The 25,992-nt window shown below is 38.0% G+C and overlaps 1 protein-coding gene across 1 annotated transcript in view; it reads left to right on the forward strand.

Moving 5' to 3' along the window:
- Window positions 1-14,152: 14,152 nt before the first annotated feature.
- LOC451709 (NADPH oxidase 4-like) overlaps window positions 14,153-25,992 on the forward strand; it is a 78,479-nt gene continuing 66,639 nt past the window's right edge. Inside the window, exon 1 of the mRNA XM_054661779.2 lies at window positions 14,153-14,189. Within this exon, the coding sequence (XP_054517754.2) occupies window positions 14,153-14,189 (37 nt within the window). The remainder of the gene's footprint in view (window positions 14,190-25,992) is intronic.

Consider the following 25,992-nt stretch of genomic DNA (forward strand, 5'->3'; position numbering starts at 1 on the left):
TTGCCCTAGAATAATATACATTCACTTATCAGTTTAATGTTTATGAGGTTATCTGATAACTAGTTTTAATTCTTAGTTTATTAAATTAGTTACATTTATATATTTAAACCACATATTTTAGGCTGAGCTCAGTAGCTCACACATGCAATGCTTGCATTTCAGGAAGCCTAGGGAGGAGGATCACTTACATTCACAAGTTCGAGACTAGCTTGGGCAACATAGTGAGACCTCATCTCTACAAAAAATAAAATTAGCAAGGTGTGGTGGTGCACACCTGTAGTCCCAGCTCTTTAGGAAGATGAGGTAGGAGGATCACTTGAGCCCAGGAGGTCAAGGCTTCAGTGAGCTATGATTATGCCACTGCACTCAGCCTGGGTGACAGAATGAGACCCTATCTCAAAATAACTGCATAAATAAATAAATAGTATATCTTTTCAAATAACAAAATTATTAAGAAATAGCATGTTTTTCCATCTCACTCTTTATATATGATACAACTTACTCAAGCTCTTATACAAAACCCGCTCATCAAGATCTTTATCTTCTCTAGAGCTACATTTAAAGTCCTCATGATCATTTCCCAGGATGCAATCTAAGCATTTTTTTGAATATGTGATTCTTATAGTCTCTGGAAATTTTATTTCACAGACCTAATCAATTTACATATCTTCTAAACGGTCTTTTTTTTTTTTTTCATTTGACCTTGGAGCATTTACTGAATTCTCCAGACAAAGGCAATTTCTATAGGTGTATACTCATAATATCAACATAATATACATCTACTTCATTTTTGAATTAATTGGCTTTATTTCTTAAAGCAGCTTTTGGTTTACAGAAAAAGTGAGCAGGAAGTATAAAGTTCCCTATACCCCCTCACTCCCTGCAGTTTCCCCTATTATTAATCTCTTACATTAGTATGATAAATTTGTTACAGTTGATAAACCAATTTTATATATTATTATTAACTAAGGTCCTTGGTTTACAGGTAGGTTCACTTTTTATGTTGTATACTCTATGGCTATTTTGTTCTTTAAATAGACTTTTTTTTTTTAAAGCAGTTTTAGGTTCATAGCAAAATTGAGCAGAAGGTACAGAGATTTCCCACACACTCTCTGTCCCCACACGTGCATAACCTCCCCAATTATCAACATCCCCCACCAGAGTGGTACATTCACTACAATTGATGAACATACACAGACACACCATTATCACCCAAAGCCCATAGTTTACATCAGGATTTACTCTTGGTGTTGTGCATTCTATGAGTTTTTGATAAATGAATAATGGCATGTGTTCATCACAGTATCCTACAAAATAATGTTACCATCCTAAAACTTCCCTGTGCTCCACCTACTCCTCCATCCCTTTCTTCCATGAACTCTAGAAAACCAATTATCTTTTTAGTATCTCCATTGTTTGGTCTTTCCCAGAACATCATACAGTTGTAATCATATGGTATGTAGGTTTTTCAGATTGGCTTCTTTCACGTAAAAATATGAAATTAAGGTTCTGTGTCTTTTCATGACTGGATAGTTCATTTATTTTATTGCTAAATAATATTTCATTGTATGTAAGTGCTGCAATTTGTTTATCCATTCACCCATTGAAGTGAACGCTCTTGACTGTTTCTAAGTCTTGGCAATCAGGAATAAAGCTGCTAAAGATACTCATGTGAAGTTCCCTGTATGGGCATAGTTTTTCAAAGAAATACATTTCATATTACAATGTAATATATACAATTGCTAGATTATACCCACAGGAATAGTTATGAAATCTGATTTAATGTGTTTGCATCTTTTTTACACATTTTTCCTGTTGACCTCAATATAGCTATGAATTCAACATTAATTGAGGTTGTTTGTGGCTATGGAATCTACACCTTGGAGTCAGAAAGTTTGTCTTATTAACTGATTGTACCATTTACAAGCTATATTATCTCATGTAGAATAATCTTTCTGTATATTAGTTTATCTATATGTAAAGTGATTATATTTTAGGGTTGTTGAGAGTATTAATGGTAAATTGTAGCTATATCTATTAGAAATTATTTAAATAGGCCAGGTGCAGTGGTTCATGCCTGTAATCCGAGGGAGGCCTCCTTAGAGAGGCTGAGGCAGGAGGATCACGAGGTCAAGAGATGGGGACCATCCTGGCCAATATGGTGAAATCCTTTCTCTACTAAAACTACAAAAATTAGCTTGGCGTGGTGGCATGCACCTGTAGTCCCGGCTACTCAGGAAGCTGAGGCAGGTGAATTGCTTGAACCCGGGATGCAGAGGTTGCAGTAAGCCGCGATCGTGCCACGGCACTCCAGCCTGGCAACAGAGCGAGACTCTGTCTCAAAAAAAAAAAAAAAAAGATTTAAATAATAACTTGGAAAATGATGCACATGTAAAAATTCTGAGCATATACTTCCAAAAGAGCAAGCTTGGATTGTCTAACTCAAAAAAATTGACATGAGCCAGCCACAAAAACTCACCTCCTAGGGCCCTAAGAAAACATATGGTATTGGATACCTAAAAAATCCAAACATCACCATGCAAAGTTCCAAAAAATTGACAGATGTGCATTAATATATAATTTTAAACTTTGCCTTAGAAATATGCAATGTACTGATTACAAAATCATACACACTCTTCGATTCTCAGAGTATTGTAAAATCTTTGGAAAAGTAAAATTTACTGGATTTGTTTTTATATACTTTATTAATATATCAATTAATTTATGTACATATGAATTCTTTCATTAATTATTTCATTCATGTACTCCAAAAGAAATTATAAACTAATTGCAGAGGATAAGGCATAGCTAGTGACGTCTAGAGAAGCAGTTCTGTGTTGCAGAATAGAAAAAAGTTGTTCTCTGTAGCCATAATGAGCTGGAGAGGAGCTGAATCCCAGGTCAGTGATTAACTAGCTACATAAATTTGGCACATGATTTAATCTTTCTAATCTCAATTTCCTTCTGTGTGAAGTTGAGATAATATTTCTTATCTTTCTGGGTTATTTGTCAAATGGCAAGCAATATTTGTAAAGTTCCTGATTCATAATAAAAGATCTTCAAATAGTAACTCTTGCTTGGATTTCCTTACCTAAATCCTTTATCTGAGCCCTTTTCAGCATTCTATTTTTCAGCAAGATATGTAAATGGCTTAAGAAAATTGGCTCATACATTAGATATTTTTAAATCAAGTTTTCCTGTGTATCCTGTGACTTAATCTTCTAGATCTATCTTATATATTATCATTGAGAATGAAATATATAAGAATAGATTATCAAAACTACAGAATTGTTTTTATATTATTGAAATTTAAAATATTTGGGTAATTCTCTATGCTAGTAAAAAATTAATAATATAAATCTTCCATCATATCCCACTGCTGCCTGAGCTCTTTTACAAAAAGTTTTTGAAGGAGATAAGGTGATATTATGAATACCAACTTGCAGAAGAGAAGAAATTGGGACCCTTAACAGGTAAAAGGATTTAATCTAAGTTACATAATCAGTACTGGATGTGCTGACAAGACATCTCAGCCTCTAGCATTCTTCACATGTTATATAAATGGCATAGTATTGGGTCTCTAACTTTTAAATTTACCAATAGCATAATTATGTGTACATATGAAGTTAAAGAATTTGTTTTGAAACAAATTAGTGGTGTTACTGTGATTGCGCAGTTGCTACTTTTTAATCGTATATAGCTCCATTACATAACCAAATGTTCAGGAAATATTTGTAAAACTAAAGAAATAATTCTTACTCTGTATATTAATAGAACTGAGTATGAGATTATATGAATGTGACATTAAAGATTGAAGGAATGTCCTATAAACCAAAAGCTTTTTGAGAAATACTCGCCATTTGCCTGAAAATTGAATAATGTCACACTAAAGACAAAGCTGGATTGTGTCCCCTTGGCATTAACTATATGGAGTTAATGGCAGATAGCATGTGAAAATGTGAGCGGACAGTTATCATAAAGGGATACAAAAATATAAGAAAAGCTAGATTTAAATAACATTTCTCAAGAAAAATATAGCCACAATGATTAAAATATAGCTTTTTTATCGTATGATTTTTAAGATTTCTCAAGTTTAAAGACACAGAAATACAATTTAAATGATCTCAGGGAAAAAAAGTAATTTATTGGAAGGATTCTAGGTCATGTTATGGAAACCTAACCAGAAAAAAGAGAGGGCTGTATTTGTACCCCAGGGACACTAGATCTAGTGACAGGTAGTGAACACTAGAACTCACATGACATCAGGGACTTGGGCTTTCATCTCTGCTGCTTCTTGAATGCTCACATTGTTTTTCCCTTCCTTTTCAAACTTTCTCAACTTAGCAGTAAAGTTGACTACAAGCAGTTTTAAAGTTGTACACCTTTCAATTTAACCTCCAAAGAGAAAACATTACTAACTGCTGCTATCTCTGGTTCCAAGTCCAAAAACTGCAGAGAAGGGAATCATTTGTTCAGCTCGGATTGTGTGCCCGAAACTGGACAAACAATTGTGGCCAGAGAAATAGGGTCTTGTTAGCAACATGGAACATTCATAGACTTATGGACTATTATAACTAGGAGACACATTAAACATCACTTTTCTAATAATTTTGTTTAGAGATTAGTGAACTGTGACAACAAATGTTCAGACTTGACCAAGTGACAAAACTTGAATTTGAATAAGTATCTAGTGTTTTTGTAATGCTTAAAGTTATTAAAAGGAAAATAAAAATAAATGAAGTAGGAAGAGAAGGAAATGAAGTAGAAGAAAGAAGAAGAGAAGGAGGAAGAGAGGGAGAAGGAAAAAGAAGGAAAGAAGGAAGGAAGGTTGAAATGGAGAAAGTAAAAGGGAAAGAAAAGAAGTAAAAAACAGAAACAAAAACGGGCAGCTCCTACTGTAATTCTATTGATGGAGTGAGTGGGAGAAGAGGTTATATTATAAAGTGGCTGGAAAACAATGCCATACTTGCCCATTATAGTCTATGAACCATGACTTACGTAGTATATATAGCAAGTAGAATAAATAAATGATTATATTTGGCTTAAATTGTCAGATTATTTTACTCAGTTTCTCTCAATTTTGCAATAGATGTGCTTTCCCATTTTGATTTTTCACTCATCTTCCCTTTTATCTACAGATCTGTAGGCTGTTTCTCATAAAACTGATTGCTGGGTGAAAAAATTTCTTGGCATCATCACACAAAAAAATACTTATTTGGTTCTGCCTAGTTTAAAATATCAGTGTAAAATTAAACACTTACTACAATGTACCTCCATTTCTTAATAGTAGGCACTACGCTTCATTAGAAATGTAAATTGAGCTTTTACAAGCAATCTCTTTTTTTTTTTTTTTTTTTTTTTTAGATGGAGTTCCGCTCTTGCTGCTCAGTTGGGAGTGCAAAGGCACAATCTTGGCTCACCGCAACCTCCGCCTCCTGGGTTCAAGCAATTCTCCTGCCTCAGCCTCCAGAGTAGCAGGGATTACAGGCATGTGCCACCACGCTTGGCTAATCTTTGTATTGTTAGTAGAGACGGGGTTTTACCATGTTGGTCAGGCTGGTCCCGAACTCCTGAACTTAGGTGATCACCCACCTCGGCCTCCCAAAGTGCTGGGATTATGGGCATGAGCCACTACACCTGGCCTCACTAGCAATATCTTTAATGACACCTTGGTATACTAGGTAATTACATAAATTATTAAAACACAGCCATAGGAAAATGTGTCTCTCTTCATCCAGATTCATCTCTAAATGTATGGATGTTTGAGATAGCACTATTGATGTATTGTAGTATTTTCTTTGGGGCTATCTGAATAAAGTGAATAATTTGTTTAACAATGTTCACTATTTGCCTACTAAGTGCCACGCAGGTACTGAGAAGTGGAACAGAAAATAAGATAATTCTTAGAGAACTAGTCCAGTTGAGAGAAAAAGCCTTGTAAAAGGTTATTATAGACTTCTGGTAATGGCAAACTGAATATTTTGAACCAGACTTCCTGAAGAGGATAACAAAAGAGCTAAACAATATATATGAAACATTTTCCTTATAATAAAGTAGGAAATAATTATGGCTTCAATACCCGGAGGAAACCAGAAATCTAGAGAGAAGAGCCTGGTTTTTGGAATCCTTCTGCTCTGTAGGCATTGGCAGCCCAGAATAGGTATCCAACAGACTGGGCAGTACTTTGGGAAGATTCCTGGGTCCATGGAAAATTACCTTGGAAATAAATGTCACCAAATAGTGTGGCTCTGGTAAATCCCTTGTGAATGGGTTGGAATCAGACAAGCGTACTCTAGGTCTGTTACAGGTAGTTAGACAGGCATGAGCATGGCAGGAGAGGGCTGTTCACCCCTACCCACTAGCAATGTCAAGTGATGGTTTGACAATTATCACACTGCCTCTCTAAAAATGATAATTTGGCAGCCTGTGCCAGGGCATCAGGGACAGACAACCTCCTTACCATCCAAAGCTATTAACATTAAAGTGTTAAAATTATGCAGCAGCCAGGAAGAAGCAACTTCCCAGGCATGTGCATTAAGAGGCAAAATATCAGAGTATGACCTTCTGGGGCCACTCCACCGGAAAAGGGAAGGAAGCCTCAGATGGGCATGTGTACCACTTCCTAAAGACAGTGCACGTGCTCACTTCCCAAGCGTAAGGAGGGCACTGTGCATGCGGGCAGCCCACCCTAAGGGAAGAATCACAAAAAGGGGCATAAGTGCCAGCCTACAAAGTCCTAGGATGACAGTTAAATGCGACACTTGTTCTTCAAGTCGCCCACTTGGATCTCTTCCAAGTGATCTTTCCTTTTTTTCCTGTTCTAAAGCCTTTTTAATAAACTTCCACTCCTGCTCTGAAACTTCCTGTCTCTTTTTCTGCCTTATGCCCCTAAATTGAATTCTTTATTCTGAGGAGGTAAGAATTCAGGTTGCTGCAGACCCGTACAGATTCACAGATGGTAACTCAGATACCTGCCACCAGTAACAGGTCTAAGAGTGCATCAGAAGCAAAACAGCTATTAAAAGTTTGAGTCATGTGGGTGACCAAAAAAAAAAAAAAAGTCAGTGTTTTTTTTGTTTTGTTTTGTTTTGTTTTTGAGACAGAGTCTCGCTCTGTCGCCCAGGCTGCAGTGGCGCGATCTCAGCTCACTGCAAGCTCTGCCTTCCGGGTTTGCACCATTCTCCTGCCTCAGCCTCCCGAGTAGCAGAGACTACAGGCGTCCGCCACCAAGCCCGGCTAATTTTTTGTATTTTTTTTAGTAGAGACAGGGTTTCACTGTGTTAGCTAGGATGGTCTCGATCTCCTGACCTTGTGATCCACTCGCCTCGGCCTCCCAAAGCGCTGGGATTACAGGTGTGAGCCACCATGCCCAGCCAAAAGCATCACTTCTTAAAGTTGTGTTAAAGCAAAATAAATGATAAAATATGCAGGTAAATTTAAGTGAATACCGACTGCAAAAAATAATAATATATTGTCTCAGGGGTCTTATAATATGTACATAATTAAAATAAATTTTAAAATGCATATACTTTGAAGGCAAAGGTGTTCTGCAGTGCTTGCATTGTCTGGGAAGAGAGAATCCAATTAATTCTAGTACATGTTTCTCAGGAAAACCAGTAAACTATAGTAAAAAAGGAATAAATGCTGAGTTAATTTGGGGGAAAGAGAAAATAATTGTAATATGAAAGAAGGCAAGAAAAGAGATTATAAAGTATAAGACTACATAAGACAAATAGAAAATGTAGAGCAAGATTGTAGATTTAAAGCCAAATATTAAAAATATTTAATGTAGGCCGGGCGCGGTGGCTCACGCCTGTAATCCCAGCACTTTGGGAGGCCGAGGCGGGCGGATCATGAGGTCAGGAGATCGAGACCATCCTGGCTAACATGGTGAAACCCCGTCTCTACTAAAAAATACATAAAAAAATTAGCCGGGCGTGGTGGTGGGCGCCTGTAGCCCCAGCTACTCGGGAGGCTGAGGCAGGAGAATGGCGTGAACCCGGGAGGCGGAGCTTGCAGTGAGCTGAGTTCACGCCACTGCACTCCAGCCTGGGCGACAGAGCGAGACTCCGTCTCAAAAAAAAAAAAAAAAAAAAAAAAAAAATATTTAATGTAAATAAAGACAGTTGTTATCTGCCTAGACAAAAAACGAAACTTGATTTTACACTATTTAAGAGATATATGTAAAAACAAAATACAGAAAGGTTGGAAAGAAAAAAGATGGGAAAGAAGACGGGAAAAAAGATGCTCCTGTAGTCCCAGCTACTTGGGAGGTTGAGGCAGGAGAATGGTGTGAACCCGGGAGGTGGAGCTTGCAGTGAGCCTAGATCATGCCACTACACTCCAGCCTGGGCGACAGAGTGAGACTCCATCTCAAAAAAACAGAAAAACCAACCAAACAAAAAAAAACCATATAATTCTGCAGAATGCACATCATTTTTATTGTCTCAAGGAGAACTTAATAGCAATTAGCCAAACACTAGTCATAATGCATATTCATAAAATTCAAAGGACTGAAATCATACAGAATGTTTCTTGACCACAATTTAGTTGAGCTAGAGGTCGATAGCAAAAACGAGCCAAAATAAGAAAAAATAAAATAAAAACTAAAAAATGCTCATGTGTATACAGAAATCATTTCCAGGTGGATTGCAGATCTGAATATGAGGTTGTAAACCAAAAGGTATTTGAGACAGGTCTCAATCAATTTAGAAAGTTTATTTTGCCAAGGTTAAGGACATGGCCCCTGACAGAGCCTCAGGAGCTCCTGAAGACATGTGCCCAAGGTGGTCAGGGTTCAAGTGTGCTTTTATACATTTTAGGGAGACATGAGGCATCAATTAATATGTGTAACATTGCCTTAGGTACAGTAAATCAGGACAACTTGAAGAGGGGGGCGGAGGCAAAAGACTGCATTCTTTTGAGTCCTTGATCAGCCTTCCACTGAATACACGAATACACAATTTGGTCTGGCTCAGTGAATCTACATTTTTACATAAACAATACAGTGGAGAAAGCAATCAGATATGCATTTGTCTCAGGTGAGCCTCAGAGGGATGACTTTGAGTTCTGTCTGTCCTTTGTCCACAAGGAAATTCCCTGTGGGGGAGGTATGTAGCTTTTTATCTTTGTAGCTACCTTATTTAGGAATACAATGGGAGGCAGATTTGGGTGACATAGTTCCCAGCTTGACTTTTCCCTTGGCTTAGTAATTTGGGCGTCCTGAGGTTTTTTTTTTTTTCACAAAGGTAAACAATGCATGTTTTACAAAGAAAACTTAAGAAAACATCTTGTTGCTCTTAGAGTAGGCAGTAGTTTTGCTTATTTAAAAAGGTATAGCCTGGGTGCGGTGGCTCACGCCTGTAATCCCAGCACTTTGGGAGGCCCAGGCGGGCGGATCACGAGGTCAGGAGTTTGAGGCCAGCCTGGCCAATGTGGTGAAATGCCATCTCTACTAAAAATGCAAAAACTAGCCAGTCGTTGTGGTGTGCACCTGTAGTCCCAGTTACTCGGGAAGCTGAGGCAGAAGAATTGCTTGAACCCAGGAGGGGGAGGTTGGAGTGAGTCGACATCATGCCACTGCACTCCAGCCAAGTAAGACTCCATCTCGAAAAAAAATAAAGTATAAATCAGAGAACAAAAAATAATAAATCAGACTATTTTAAAATGTAGAACTACTGTTTATCAAAAATATGCCATCAAGAGAGTAAAAATGCCGCCAATAAAGTGGGAAAATATCCAATTATTTAGATCAAGAGCACGTAAGAAATGATGCTTAACATCCTTAGTCACTGTGGAAATGTAAATTAAAGCCACTATGCCAGAATGGCTAAACTGAATACTCTTCAGAAATGAGAATAAACAATGTACAGTTACAAGTAAAAATATGGATTAATTTCATGAACATAACTGAGCAAAAGAAGTTACATTAAAAAGTATACATATTCTATGATTAAATTGCATAAAGTATAAAATTAAGTGAACCTAATCTATGGTTTTGGAGATCAAGATAGAGATTAATTCTCCTTCCCATTGGGTGTGGCATGTTGACAAGAGAAAGTATTGAGCCACACACAATAAACCATACTTTTTGTTTGTTTAATTTTGAGATAGGGTCTTGCTGTCTTTCCCAGGCTGGAGTGCAATGGCATAATCATGGCTCACTGCAGGACCAACCTCCTAGGCTCCAGTGATCCTCCACTTCAGCCTCCTCTCTGCGACTACAGGTATACACCACCATAACTGATGAATTTCTTGTTTTTCATAGAGACAAGGTCTCCCTATGTTGCCCAGGGTGGCCTTGAACTCTGGGCTCAAGTGATCCTTTCACCTTAGCCTCTCAAAGTGTTGGGATTAGTCATAAGCCACAGTATTTGGCCTTTTAAAAATACATACATATATTTTGAAAATCACCTTTTTTTCTTTCCAACTTTTTTTAGGTTCGAGGGGTACCTATACAGGTTTGTTACATGGGTAAATTGCATGTTGCAGGGGTTTCTTATACAGATTATTTCATCACCCAGGTAATAGACACAGTACCTGAGAGGTGGTTTTTCACACCTCGCTCTCCTTCAACCCTCCACCCTCAAGTAGGCCCTAGTGTCCATTATTTATAACCATGTATACTCAATATTTAGCTCCCACTTATAAGTGAGAACATGTGGTATTTGGTTTTCTTTTCTTGCATTAACTAATTTAGGATAATGGCCTCCAATTCCACATGTGTTGCTGCAAAGGACATGACTTCGTTCTTTTTTATGACTGCGTAATATTCCATGGTACATATCTACCACATTTCCTTTATCCGGTTCAGCACTGATGAGTGTCTACCTTGATTCCACATCTTTGCTATTGTGCTTTAATAAACATATGCATTAATGTGTCTTTCTGGCAGAACATTTATATTCTTTTTTTTTTTTTTTTTTTTTTTTTTTTTGAGACAGAGTCTTGCTCTGTCACCCATGCTGGAGTGCAGTGGCATGATCTTGGCTCACTGCAAGCTCCACCTCCCGGGTTCACGCCATTCTCCTGCCTCAGCCTCCCAAGTAGCTGGAATTACAGGTGCCCGCCACCATGCCCGGCTAATTTTTTGTATTTTTAGTAGAGGCGGGGTTTCACCATGTTAGCCAAGATGGTCTCGATCTGCTGACCTTGTGATCCGCCCGCCTCAGCCTCCCAAAGTAGTGGGATTACAGGCGTGAGCCACTGCACCTGGCCAGAACATTTATATTCTTTTAGATATATACCCAGAAATGGAATTCCTGGGATGACCGATAATTCCATTTTAAGTTCTTTGCGAAATCTCCAAACTGCTTTCCTCAGGGGCTGAACTAATTTACATTCCTGCTAGCAGTGTATAAGCATTCCATTTTCTCCTTAATCTCATCAGCATCAACTTTTTAATAAGCTATTCTAACTGGTATGAGATAGTATCTCATTGTGGTTCTGATTTGCATTTCTCTAATGATTAGTGATGTTGAGCATTTTTTCATATGCTTGTTGGCTGAGTGTATGTCTTTTCTTGAGAAACGTCTATTCATATCCTTTGCCCATTTTTTAAATAGGGTTATTTTGGTTTTGTTTGTTTAAGTTCCTTATAGATTCTGGATATTAGACCTCTGTCAGATGCATAGTTTGCAAATATTTTTTCTTTCAATTTAGGTTTATTTCAATTTACTCTGTGGATAGCTTCTTCTGCTGCGTATAAATTCTTTAATTAGATCCCACTTGTCCATTTTTTTTTTTTCAATTTTGGAGTCTTTGTCATGAAATCTTTGACAGGACCTATGTCCAGAATGTTTATTCCTAGGTGTTATTCTAGGGTTTTATAGTTAAAAGTTTTACATTTAAGTCTTTAGCCCTCAAGATGAATTACATTTTACATTTTTCATTTAACTCATTAAGTCTTTAACCCATCCTGACTTTTGTTTATAGTAAAGAGAAGGGGTCCAGGTTCAAAAAGTTTTACATTTAAGTCTTTAGCCCTCAAGATGAGTTACATTTTACAGTTTTCATTTAACTCATTAAGTCTTTAACCCATCCTGACTTTTGTTTATAGTAAAAAGAAGGGGTCCGGGTTCAATCCTCTGCATATAGCTAGCCAGTTACCCAGCACTATTCATTAAATAGGGAGTCCATTTCCCATTGCTTGTTTTTGTTAACTTTGTCAAAAGTTGTTTGTTGTAGGTGTGTGACCTTATTCCTGGGTTCTCTATCCTGTTCCATTGGTCTATGTGTCTGTTTTTATACTTGCACCATGCTGCTTTGGTTACTGTTGCCTTGTAGTAGAGTGTGATGCCTCTGGCTTAGTTCTTTTTGCTTAGGATTGTTTTGGCTATTCAGACTACATTTTGGTTCCGTATAAATTTTGGAATATATTTTTCTAATTCTGTGGAAAATGTTTTTGATAGTTTGATAGGAACAGCATTGTATCTATAAATTGCTTTGGGCAGTATGACCATTTTAACAATATTCATTCTTCCTACAGATGACCATGGATTATTTTTCCATGTTTGCTTAATCTCTGATTACTTTCAATAGTATTTCATAATTCTTATTGTAGAGATCTTTCCCCTCTCTGGTTAGCTGTCTTCCTAGGCATTTTTGTATGTGTGTGGCTATTGTGAATGGGATTGTGTTTTGATTTGGCTCTCAGCTTGGATGTTGTTGGTAAATTGTGTTTATTTCGATCTTCAGTTTTCTTTATTACTCCAACTTGTGGTCTATCAATCTTATTCTTTCAAAGAACCCGCTTTTTGTTTCACTAATCTATTGTATTTATTTTAATCTCAATTTCATTCAGTTCAGCTCGGATTTTAGTATTTCTTTTCTTCTGCTAGTTTTCGGGTTGATTTGCTGTAAGTTGGGTTCAGTTGAGTGGCTTTGTTTCTGGATGATTTCACGGGGGGCCAGGCTCAGCTGAGCACTCTTGAGCTGCATGCTCTAACCATAAGGTGCGGTGTCCAGGCCCATAACTTCGTTTTCTGTCCCCTTGAGGTTAAGCAGCTGCTGTGCTGGAGGTGCTAGAGATGTTCCCAGTCCACAAGCACCAATACTCTGATAAGGGGTGCTGGAAAAAGCACTTCATCAGGATAGTGGCATCAGGGTCCACACATGCACACACACTGACAACAGTGTGATGACAGTGTGATGGAGTCTGTGTACACATGCTCATGCTAGTGGTGGTGGAATGGCTGGGTCTCCATGCACATAGGCACCAGCAGGGGCTGGGTTATGGTGGTGAGTTCCACATGCATGCATCTGTGGTACTGGGTGATATGTTTTGGCTGTGTCCCCACCCAAATCTCATATTGAATTGTAATCCCCACTGGCTGGGGGAGGGACCTCATGGGAGGTGATTAGATCACGGGAGTGGTTCCCCCATGCTGTTCTTGTGATAGTGAGTGAGTTCTCATGAGATCTGATGGCTTTATAAGAGGCTTCCCCCTTCACTCTGCACTCATTCTCTCTCCTGCCACCATGTGAAGAAAGATATGTTTGCTTCTTCTTCCATCATGATTGTAAGTTTCCTGAGGCCTCCCCAGCCATTCAAAACTGCGAGTCAACTAAACCTCTTTTCTTTATAATTTACCCAGTCTCGGGTATGTCGTTATAGTAGTGTGAGAATGAACGAATAGACTGGGGTTGTGAGGTTCACAGAGTGCACACCATAGCATAGTAGTAGGAAGAGGCCATGGGCAGGTGCTTGGGGGCAAAGCAGTGGTAGGAGGCTGCTGGCAGGTGCATGTCAGCCAGGCCTGTCTGCTAAAGCTCTCCGATGGTTAGGTAGGGTCCACACCAAGTAGCTATGGTGGCAGCTGCTGCAAAATGCCTCTGTTGGGGATCTCAGGCTGCGGTGCAAATGGGTGTGGCCAGGAAGGTGCCCCAGAGAAGGACCAGCAAACGGGGGTGTGTTCAGATCAGAGTGGCCCCGTCCCATGGACAAGATAGCTCTGCTCTGTTCAGGTCTGACAGTCAACAAAGGCCAAAGCCACCTAGGGGAGTGTGGTAAGCCTTGGAGGATGTGCATCCCTGGCTGTGCTCTACTGTAGTCATGCTGTGCCAACACCCCCCAGTTCCCCAAAGGCTGGAGTCTTGTCCCTGACACTTCTCCAAGCAGCTCTCCATGCCAGCTTGGATGTATATGGCGGTCATGGGGATTCCTACGGCTAATATTCTAGAGGTCCATGGTAAGTCCATGGGCCACTTCTCACCTATTTAACTCACTCCTTCCAAGGAGTCACTGGGGGCTAGGAACAAGTCCTGGTGCTTGGCAGTCTCATGCAGGGTTCCCAGCTTCCTCCCCCTTCAGCCCAGTGTCTGCATGCTCCCTTTTTCCACTCTTAATGATTTCCTTCTAAAGATCTCCTTAGAGTATACTGGACTTCATGATGGTCTGGTTTCACCATGGGAGATGCTTTTCCTTGCCGTGTCTAGCTAGCCATCTTGGCTCCTCTCACTTTTTTGCATGTGTATTTTTATGTATATGTCTTCTACAGAGAAAGCACCAAATTTAGATGACTTCACTGATAAGTCCTACCAAATATTCAAGAAAGAAATCTTACACTAACAAATCCTACCAAATATTCAAGAGAACTATTATATAAAACCTCCTAGAGAATAGAAAAACTTAGAAATATTTTCAATTTATTTTATAAGGGCAGCATAAACATAATGCTAAAAGCAAACAGGTATATTATGTGGAAAGAAAGTATTAATAGGCTGGGCATGGTGGCTCACACCTGTAATCCCAGCACTTTGGGAGGCCGAGGGGGTGGAACACAAGGTCAGGACATCGAGACCATCCTGGCTAACACGGTGAAACCCAGTCTCTACTAAAAAATGCAAAAAATTAGCTGGGCGTTGTGGCGGGCGCCTATAGTCCCAGCTACTCGGGAGGCTGAGGCAGGAGAATGGCGTGAACCCGGGAGACGGAGCTTGCAGTGAGCAGAGATTGTGCCACTGCACTCCAGCCTGGGTGACAGAGCGCAACTCTGTCTCAAAAAAAAAAAAAAAAGAAAAAAAGAAAAGAAAAGTTAATTTCATTTATATACAGAGATGCAGCTGTCTTAAACCATTAGTGCACAAATCCAGCAATACGTAAAAAGTACAGTATTGTCACAACCATGCAGGCTCTATTCCAGAAGTGGAAGTTTGGCTTAATAATGAAAAATCAATTAATGTAATTTACTTTTATATCAAAGCAGAAAAAATCATGTACAAAAAAGGCTACTGATAATAAAAATCAAAAGCTAGTGATAAAATGCAATAATCATTTATGGTACAGTATTTAGCAAAGTAGGAATAGATGGAATTTTTCTTATCTAATAGAAGGATTTTGCAAAAACTTGTAGCAAATGTTATTATGAATTGTTAAAATATTATCCAATGAGATTAGAAATTAGAAAAAAGTTCCTAATATTATTTCCCTTTCAAATTATACTACACATTCTTGTCAAAACAGGAAGGCAAGAGGAAAAAAGTCATAAGGGTTGAAAGAAAGCAATAAAATGCTCATTAGCTGCAAAATACATGATTATGTATCTATAATATCCAATGAATGTACAGATGAGTTATCTGGATTATTAAGAAGTTTAACAAGGATGTTGGTGCAAGGTAATATATCAAAATTTACATATAAACCAGTGGTAAACAATTGAAAATAAAATTTAAAACATAATATTATAATATTATTGATATATCATATACCAAAAAATAGTCGCAAGAATCTTAACAGAGAAAACTGTAAATCATTATTGAGAAATCTTTTATATATGTTCATAGTTAAGGAAGAGTTAAATAAAGAGAACAGAATATATGTTCATGAATAGGAAGACTCAATATTTTAAGATGTAAATTCTCCTCAAATTGAGCTATATGTTCACTGGCTAAATCCCAGTCAAAATCCCAGCAGGTATTTTTAGATATCAGTAAGCAGACTTTTAAGTTATCCTGCTTTTATTTCAGAATATGGCCAAGAAAACTGGGGGAAAAAATTTTCATTTCACACAACTGAGCCAAGTTACAGGATATTTCCATGACTGGATCTTCCAAGTTCCAGAACAGAAATATTAAGCTGCAATTGAAAGATCTGGTTCTAGATGAGTGGCTATTAATGCTGGTTGAAGAATCTGCAAAACTGCTACAAAGGGAAGAATGAGCCCACTATGCACATTGGGATGGGAAACTATAAAAAAAACAGAAAACAAAAAACAACAACAACAACAAACTCCTCCAAAATTAGAAAACCAAAATTCCCATTTCCCTGAAGAAATGTAATGGTGATCTTCTGGCAAGTGTGTCAAGTTCTGAGTTGCAAACAAACAAGCTCCACCTTATTTTTATGAAAAGGCTACCCAGTTACCCACTTTGTCACTCCTCTTAGAGTCAAGGTTCACGATGTGGTTTGGATTTGTGTCCCTGCCCAAATCTCATGTTTAATTATAATCCCTAATGTTGAAGGAGGGGCCTGCTAGGAGCTGATTGAACCCTGGGGCCGAATTTTCCCCCTTGCTGTTCTTGTGATAGTGCATGAGATGGGAAGACAGTATCTGAGTGTTTAAAAATGTATAGCACCTGCCCCTTTGCTCTCTTCCTCCTGCTCCTGTCATGTAAGACATGCCTGCTTTCACTTCACCCCTCCATCGTGATTGTAATTTTCCTGAGGCCTCCCCAGCTATGCTCCTTGTATAGCCTGCAGAACTGCAAGCCAATCAAACCTCTTTTCTTTATAAATTACCCAGTCTCAGGTAGTTCTTTATAGCATTGTGAGAATGGACTAATACAGTTCAGGATTTGCAATTTAAGGAAACATGCGGTGCATTCTATCATACTCTGTATTATTAGTAGATCTTTTATAATATGGTACATTTCAAATGTGTTCCTCCCCAACCACAAAGCCTTTTATTTATCTAAACGGTCTTGCCATGTCAAAGGCAAGGCTACTGTTCAGTAAACTCCTCTAAATCAGAATGTCATTAGAAGAAATTTAAATTATATGTAAAGGAATAAAAGCTGAAAATCGAAGGCTTTTGTTTTGAAAAGTTGAACTTACAAATTTGCAAGTGTCATTTTCTGTATTTCCGAAATACTGTAAAATTTATTTATTATAAAGTTTAATATTAGAAATAAAAGCTTATTACTAAAAAAAGTAATGTTAAGAAAGACAAATAATATAGCAAACACTCAAAATTGTAATTTCACTATATAAATTCATTTTCTACAATAATCAGAGGAAAATTAAAATTACTGTTCAAAATTTGGAGGTGAAAGCAGGGATCAACTGTCTATTAAAGTTACTAAATTTGGCATAAAAAATTTAAAGACTCTGGAAGATTTGGTTTCATTTAATGAGTTCAGGAAATTTTTAAAAACACGTTTTTCTGTATTTTTTTGAAAGTTCTTGTCAGAAAGCATTTGGAAAGTCAAAAATATATAGCAGAGAGATCAAATAGGGTTGGAGCTGAGATTCAGAGGCAGAGATAAGTGATATGGTTGGAGTATATCAATCTCCCAAGGAGCCACTTCCCAGGTTCGGAATGTAGAAACCAAGCCAGAAGTAAGAGTGGCATAAAATCATCTCCCTACCACCTGGAAACTACCTCTCCCATCTATCTAAACAGTGGAAACTTCTGGTAATTTAACAAAAAGTATTTATGAGTTGTTAACAAAGATATGAAAAGCTAAACCATTGTTTCAGGTACCATGCAAATTGACAATGAAGTGTTGAAAATGAAATGTAGGGCCTCTTTTCAGAATATTATGATGTATTAGTCCATTCTCACTCTGCTACAAAGATACTACCTGAGACTTGGTAATTTATAAACAAAAGAGGTTAAATTGACTCACAGTTCTACATGGCTGGAGAGGCCTCAGGAAACTTACAATCATGGCAGAAGGTGAAGGGGAAGCAGGCACCTTTTTCACAAGGCAGCAGGAGAGAGAGAAAGAGCGTGAGCGGAGGGGAAGTGCCACACTTTCAAACCATCAGATCTCATGAGAACTCACTCACTATCAGGAGAACAGCATGGGGGAAAATCCCCCCAATAATCCAATTACCTCCCACCAGGTCCCTCCCTCAACATGTGGGGAATACAATTCAGGATAAGATCTGGTTGGGGACACAGAGCCAAATGGTATCATGTGATCTAATTGTTAGACAGAATCATAAATACACAAAGCATAGGTGAAAAGTTTCATAATAGCATTAACACCATAAAGTTATGAAAGAAGGAGGAGCCCATTCTTCAAGGAATGTCAGGAACAGTTTCAGAAAAGAATCTTTGAGCTAGGTCTTGACAGATGACAAATACATAGTCTCATATGGTTAACTCTTGAGCCTTATGAGGATGAAAAACCAGTATCAGAAATAAAGACCAAGTTTTGATTTATCTTATGTGCCATATTAAGTACTTTAGGCTGAAGGCAGTAGGAATAAATCAGCTGATTTTTAAACAGGAGAGAGAGATATGGGCAGGTTACTTACACTGGCATCAGTGGGTGGGATAGATTGGATAAAAGGGGCGGGGAGGAGAAGAAGGGGCAGAGAAGGGAAGGGAGAAGAGAGGATAAACTATAGTTTTATTATCTAACAAAAAGCTTCCAGGGAATTTAGGCAGACGATAGTTTTTCTTAAGGCTCCTTTTTTTTCATTGACTCCTTTCTAATTCCCCCAAGTCTCAATTCTGTTTTCTCGTTTTTAATTTCTATGTCTCATGTGAACTTACATCTGCATTGATATGATTTTCATTATATATTATAAAGAAGAATATTTATAATTAATCTAATGTTAGGAATATTTAGCATGCAGCAAGTGAATATAGGTGCTTACTAATTAATGACTTGGATTACAGTGTCCTAATGCCTGGAGGTTTTTGGAAGTAACTCTGATCTCAGTAACACTTACCCTATTGCTGTTTATCTAACAAAACAGGCATTGCCTCAGCTCACAGCATTTGTACTTGCTGTTCCCTTTCCCTGGGATGTACTTTCCTCAAACATCTACAGGGCATATTCATGTATGATCTCTGAAATCACCTTGCTTCTGACTGTGGTATATAACATAGCAAAGGCCGCTGCTCAATTTCCCACCACCTCCAATTCTGTTTTTCCAATACTGTTCCCCTTTTTTCCACAGCATTTATTGCCATCTGACAATAAATTCTATGGATTTGCTTGTTTGTGGCCAGCCTCCCCCACAAGAAAGGAAGCTCCTCAAGAGCAAGAATTTTGTTTTGTTCACTGCTGTATGTCCCCGGCACCAACAACAGTGTCTGGCATAGTGTAGATGCCTAGGTGATATTTATTGAATGAATTAGTAAATAATATTCCTATAAAATGTGGTGAAAAGAATTCCACATGAGGAAATTAAAGTCTGGAGAAATTCAACAACTTGCTGAATATAACTTAACATTAGCAATTATTATCACTGTCATTTTAGTACTATTTTTACAAACCTATGCTTTGACATATAAATTAGCTCCAGTCATCACAGCAGTGCTGTAAGATGGATATTGCAGACAGTTGTATAGATTGTTCAAGGTCAGCTAGCTAATGGATAGAAGAATAATTTTCTGACCAAATGGTGATTTGTTATATTTGGATGGAATGCATGTTTCCTAGCAATTTACCTGCTGCGTTGCACTTCATCTGCCTTATATCCCTTAGCTTTCTTCCACCTTCTGCTTATATATTGAAGAATTGCAGGCTTATCATTATATATTTGCCTACTGATTAAATGTATTTTAATCCTTTATGGAATTACCATAAAAGATGCTATGGATAGGCTAGAACAAACTTTGAAAGAGAGGTGGTGTATTCGTTTCCTAGAGCTGCTGTGTTAGGGTTCTTCAGGGAGGGAGAACTGATAGGATATATATATATATATATATAATCTATTATATGTGTATGCGTGTATATATATATGATCTATTATATGTGTATGTATATATATATATACACATATATATATATAGAGAGAGAGATGAGATGAGATGGGATTTTTTTAGGGGAATTAGCTCCCATGACAGGCTTTCTGCAACCTGGAAACACTGAAATGCTGATAGCATCGCTTAGTCCAACTCTGAAAACCTCAGAACCAGGTAAACAAACGGTGTAACTCAATCTGAGGCTAAAGGCCTGAGAACTCAGGGAGTTGCTGGTGTAAGTTCTGGAGTCCAAAGACCAGAGAGCTTAGAGTTCTGATGTCCAAAGGCAGGAGAAGAAGGGTGTCCCAGCTCCAGAAGAGAGAGAGAAAGAGGGAGAGCAAATTTACCTTTCTTCTGGCTTTTTGTTCTACCTGGGTCCACAGCCGTTTGGATGTTAACCACACACATTGAGGGCAGATCTTTCCCCATTCAGTCAACCAACTCACAATTCATGAACCAATCTCCTCAGAAACACCCTCACAGACATACCTCATGGAAATAATGCTTTATCAGTTCTCTAAGTACTCCTTAATCCAGTCAAGTTGACATCTAAAATTAACCAGCACAATTGCTGTCACAAAATACCACAAAACTACAGACATAAAACTCATGTAAAACTACAGAATTTTTGTTTGTTTCACAGTTCTGGGGGCTAAAAAACCAAAGGTGCCAGAATCAAAGGCCCAAAATCAAGACATTGGGAGGGCCATGCTCCCTGTGAAACCTGTAGGAGAAAATCTTCCTTGTCTCTTCCTAGCTTCTGACGGAAGTCATTGATCCTTGGCATTCCTTGGGTTACAAATGCATCGCTCCAACCTCTGTCTCTGTCATCACATGGCATTCTCCCTGTGTGTTTCTATCTTCATGTGTTCATCTTTTATGTGTGTGTGTGTGTCTGTGTCCAAATTTCTCTTTTCTTATGAAGACAACAGTCATACTGGATTTGAGCAATCCCTAACTGACCTCATCTTAACTCGATTATACCTGCAAAGACCCAACTTCCAAATGAGGTCACATTCATAGATGCCAGGGTATAGGACTTCAACATATATTTCTGCAGGACACAAGGCAACCCATAGCAGATGGAGAGCATCAGCATGATGGAATTGCTAATAATGGGTTTAATGTATCAAGCTATTTCTCAATTCAGAGACTTCCCATGTATTGTCTCCTCTGTCTGCATTACTTTTCTGCCCACTCTTTGCTCAAGTTCTGGTGTTGTACTGGAGCCATCTCACACCAGCTCTTGAGGTTCAATTGTTAAATTTTCAGAAGCCAGTTGCCAAACACAGCAATTATTAAAAATTAAATATATAAACATAATTAATTACATTTAAAGCAATGGTAATACATTCTAAAAACTTATCCATTTCTCGCTATTTTGCTACATTTGATTATTATCTATCTATACTCTTTAGATTATTTGCATCTATTATATTTACATAGCAGAAATATAAAATACTGGTATTAATATGTCTCCATAAATCCATATTCAGTGACCTCACCTTGATAGTTTGAAATTGGCCACAGAGTGGATATATTTATAATACAGAAACCAGCTACCAGTACAAATCAGGTCTTTTTTTATCCTTGGAAAAGCAGCTGTTAAATATTTACCAGATATACTGGTTAATTCTCATACTTCCTTTAGGCCTCATCTTCATCTCCTCAGACCAGCTTTCCATAGCATCCATTTAAAATAGACTCCTTCCTCTCATTATTCTCTTTCTGAATTCCTTTTTCTATTCTTCTTGAAATTCTTTTTTGTAATTGTGCAGTTATATATGCATTTATTTCATATCTGTTTCTCTCACTAAATTAAGTTTCTTGAGAGCAGGACCCGTGATTTTTTTATTTCTGCTTATTTCTAGCACAGAAATACAGCATTTAGCATATGACAGGCACTTAACACATATTTGTTAAATATTTATGATGCATTTGAGGAATAAATGGAAAATCAAAATTATGAGATAGTATGTTAAGTTTGGTGATTAGGCAAAGTTAAAGCATGGCCAAAAGGCACTGAGTTTCCAGTTACCTGCTAAGATGTGTAATTAAATTTAGGTGAAAACTGAGAGTGTTAATTCCTTGGTATCTATTTTTCCTGCCTCTTTGCACTTATGATTTGTGATGGTAAACATTAATAATCTAATCAGATGCATGGGACAATTGAAGTAAAGAGAGATGTGTATGGCATATACCCAGTGAGAGGTTCCTAGAACGTAGTAAATTTGTTCTAATAAAAGAATCTGACAATTGAAGAAAGGAATGCAAACTGGCCTATGGCATAGTTACCGACTTACCATTTGTGCCAACGAATCCTTGGGTGACCTCACTGTAAGGAGCTACATGACATAAAGATGGGCTCAATGTAGAAATGAAAATAATAAATGCCTTCAATGGGAGGATAGGTCAACATATTTGAAGTATTCTGGGGTACTGCTAAGCCTGGGAAATAATCCAGGGACAGAAGAGGTAGGCCCTAGTCTTGGCTTCCAGGCTTTAATTAAACACCTATATATGGGCAGCATCAGCTGTAGTTAGGAAGCAGTTCATTCCATCCAGAGACTTGGTTACCGAAGGCCCAGACTTATCAAGCATGGCCAAATGGTAAGAGTAAGAGTCTTGAAAGTAGACATACTGAGATATTAAAATTAACTCTTAGTTTATTAAATGACTTTCAGTAATGTACTTAATCTGTCTGCAGTTGGTTTCTTTATGTCTTAAATTGGGGTAACAGTACAAACCTGTTGGAGAAAGGAGACCGCCACTAACATTTCAGGAAGTTTTGCATGAATTAGTAAAGGGCATCGACTCTGAGCTAATGCAGTCCCTCTAGCTAATGGCTTGGCAAGAAAATGACTCTTTTGCATAAGTAAAAAGATAGTTTCTTGTTTCTGGTGCTCATACTCAGGGTACAAGACTACTGGCCTCCAAATGCAGGAAGCAAGTGATCTGTACAATCATTCTGGGTCCTGGGGCTGAGGTAAAGATTAATCAAGATCTTATATTAAAACACTGAGCTGTATTTGAAAACTTAACCCTGTCACAAATGTCAGTTTCCTTCCCAAAAATCTCTCCTCCTTTTCTTCTCTTTCCTGTCTCCCCCACACCACTATCAAGTTGGATTTCCTTGCCCTTGGAGATGAGTGAGTTCAACTTTAATTTTCTACAAATATCTTTGTTTCAGACCCTGAATAGATAACAGAGAGTCATTTACCCTCTTCTCATTGCTCTACCCCATGTAACCCCCATCCCATGTAATTAATCATAAAGTGTATTTTGTTTTATGAGGTATCCTGAGTAAGTGCTAATGGAGACTAAGTTTAGGGAGCATGAAATACTGCTACCTTTCTCCATGTGCCAATAAACCTGCTCAGTCTCAGCTGTAAAAAACACAAACAAGTAAAACCTGTTTTTCTCTTGTCCCTTAAATTATGTCAGTACCTGGCAGTCGTTTATGTTTTAAAAGTCAACAGATGGCAGTCAAGGGACCAGGAACATGATAAGTGTTTAAAGGGTGTGATTTACTACTCAGCAATGTGCCAGTGATGTGGCATGAATTAAAAACAAGAAGTCTTCCAGGAGAAAAGATTTCTTTAGAGATGTAATTAATTGACCTGGTTTGGGTCTCTCCTTTCCCGGAGAAGTCGTTGTCAGTGAAGTGTTTCAAATACTGCCCTGGTTGTAATTATTATTCAAGTTCATGCTGCAAAATCATCTTCACTTAATAATTCTAGCATTCACCACCCAAAAACTCATAAACAAGGCTTTTGTATTGCCACACAGTTTGGAATTTTTTTTCTCTCAGAATTAGGAAGCAAATGTAGCCAGCAATTATTTTAGATATTGCCTTCAGAAATGAATTTTTCCCATATCTGTCAGATTTGGCTCAGAGTTCTTTTTCAATTTAATCATTGTTAGCAGCATGAAAAACTGTTAAGTTAAATGTTCAGACCTAAGCAAGTCATTACTCCATATCTGAACTCTAGAGAGCTAATGGTTGTCATGGTAATATGACTGCATGTGTGAAGTTAGCATTGGCAACATTACATTTTCATTAAAACATCATGCATATTTGCATGAACTTCTGCCCAGACCATTGTTGCAGGATTGGCTCCTCCACCCCATCTCATAATCGTGCCAAGAGATTTCATATTTCAGATCCAAACTTGTTAGAGTTTACAGCGTTCATTATTCATCCCTCGGAGATAGAAGTTGACCTGTATTCCAGGCTTAACATATATGAATAGAGAGCTCACTATATATCTCTATGGTTGATCCTACTAATTACTGTTCCACTGAATTGAGGTAACCCTCCCATTTCTTTTAGTGAATAGTTTTAATTACTTTCTTTGACTTGCCTCTTCCCAAATTAGGATATGTTTCTTCAAATAACTCCCCATGGATTTGTAGCGTTGCTATTACTCCTGAAGATGTAGGTTTCCCCCTCCCCTCCCCTTCCTTCCCCCCCTTCCCCTTGATGGAGTTTCGCCCTTTCACTCAGGCTGGAATGAAGTGGTGTGATCTCAGTTCACTGCAACCTCTGCCTCCTAGGTTCAAGCCATTCTCCTGCCTAAGCCTCCCGAGTAGCTGAGATTACAGGCACATGCCACCACGCCCAGCTAATTTTTGTATTTTTAGTAGAGGTGACGTTTCGCCATGTTGGCCAGGCTTGTCTTGAACTCCTGACTTCAGGTAATCCACTCGCCTTGTGCTAGAATTTTTTTTCTCCTTATGCCTTCTTCCCAGAACCTCCATTATGTTTCCTTTGGTTTAGGGCTGTGATTATACTTATTTGCCCATATGATCATTTATTTATTCAATTAATAAATATTTATTATGGTTTACTATGTTGTAGGGTAGATGCTAGATCCTAAGTAAGCAAGGGCAACAATTAGTTGATTAGACATGTAAGCTCTTGCTGTCTACCCTGTTCTTGGCCAAATTGTCTGTATTTCAGTGCAGCAGATGTCTTCACAAAGGTTTTTTTAGCACACAAACTGTTTGTTGAGTCCTATAAATTAGCAAACAATGCTAGTTTACTTTTTGTTTCCATGTCATTGTTTAAACATTCTTTTGTTGAGCTAAAGGTTTGAATGAATAAGCCAACAACTAGGAGGTGCCAGAACAGTTCCTGTATATACCCTGCATATATTTATTTGCAGATTTTACTGGCTATTAAATATCATATAATACATATCAGCTCTCTCCTTTCTCTGCTTACACATACATGGTTCCTGATTGATCAATAATTTAAGCATTGCATTTGGAGATTCCTATAGGAGTTTCAAATGGTGTCCACGGTACTTCTGTATGTGCCTCTGTTCATATTGCTCCTTACACTTAGTCTGCCTTTCCCATCCCAAATTCCCACTGAAGACCTGGAGAAGGCCTCAACTTTCAAAATTCAATTCAAGTATCATTTTGTTTATGAAGTGTTATATAACAATAGGAGGATAAATCAATAACAGGATAAATAAAGAATAAGAAAGCACACTAAAAACTCTTTTTTTTTTTTTTGAAACAAATTCTTACTCTGTTGTCCAGGCTAGAGTGTAGTGGTGCAATCATGGTTCATTGCAGCCTCAACATCCCGGGTTCAAGTGATCTTCCTGCCTTGGCCTGCCAATAACTGAGACTATAGGTGTTCACTACCACACCTGTCTAATTTTTGTGTGTGTGTGGAGATGGGGTCTTGCTATGTTGCCTAGGCTGGTCCTCAAATTTCTAGGCTCAAGCAATCCTCCTGCCTTGGCCTTCCAAAGTGTTAGGATTTACAATCCAGAGTCACTGCTCCCAGACTAAAAGCATTTTTTTTTAACAACTCTGGAAGTGAATTCCAGCAGAACCAGCAAAAAGAATGGAATTAATTACCTCTGGGGAAAGTGCCTAAGGGTAAGGAGAACTAGGGCAGGAAACTATTATAAGTCTTGTACCACTATTAAGCTTCTAAAACCATGTACATGCCATTTTAATTTTTAAAAAGATAAATTTTAAAAACTCTATATGCTTACATTAAAAGTATACTAGTTATTCTGTAGTATTTCTCATCAAATTATTTTAA

Source organism: Pan troglodytes, chromosome 9 (genome assembly GCF_028858775.2).
Source record: "Pan troglodytes isolate AG18354 chromosome 9, NHGRI_mPanTro3-v2.0_pri, whole genome shotgun sequence".
In the NCBI taxonomy this organism is placed as follows: domain Eukaryota; kingdom Metazoa; phylum Chordata; class Mammalia; order Primates; family Hominidae; genus Pan; species Pan troglodytes.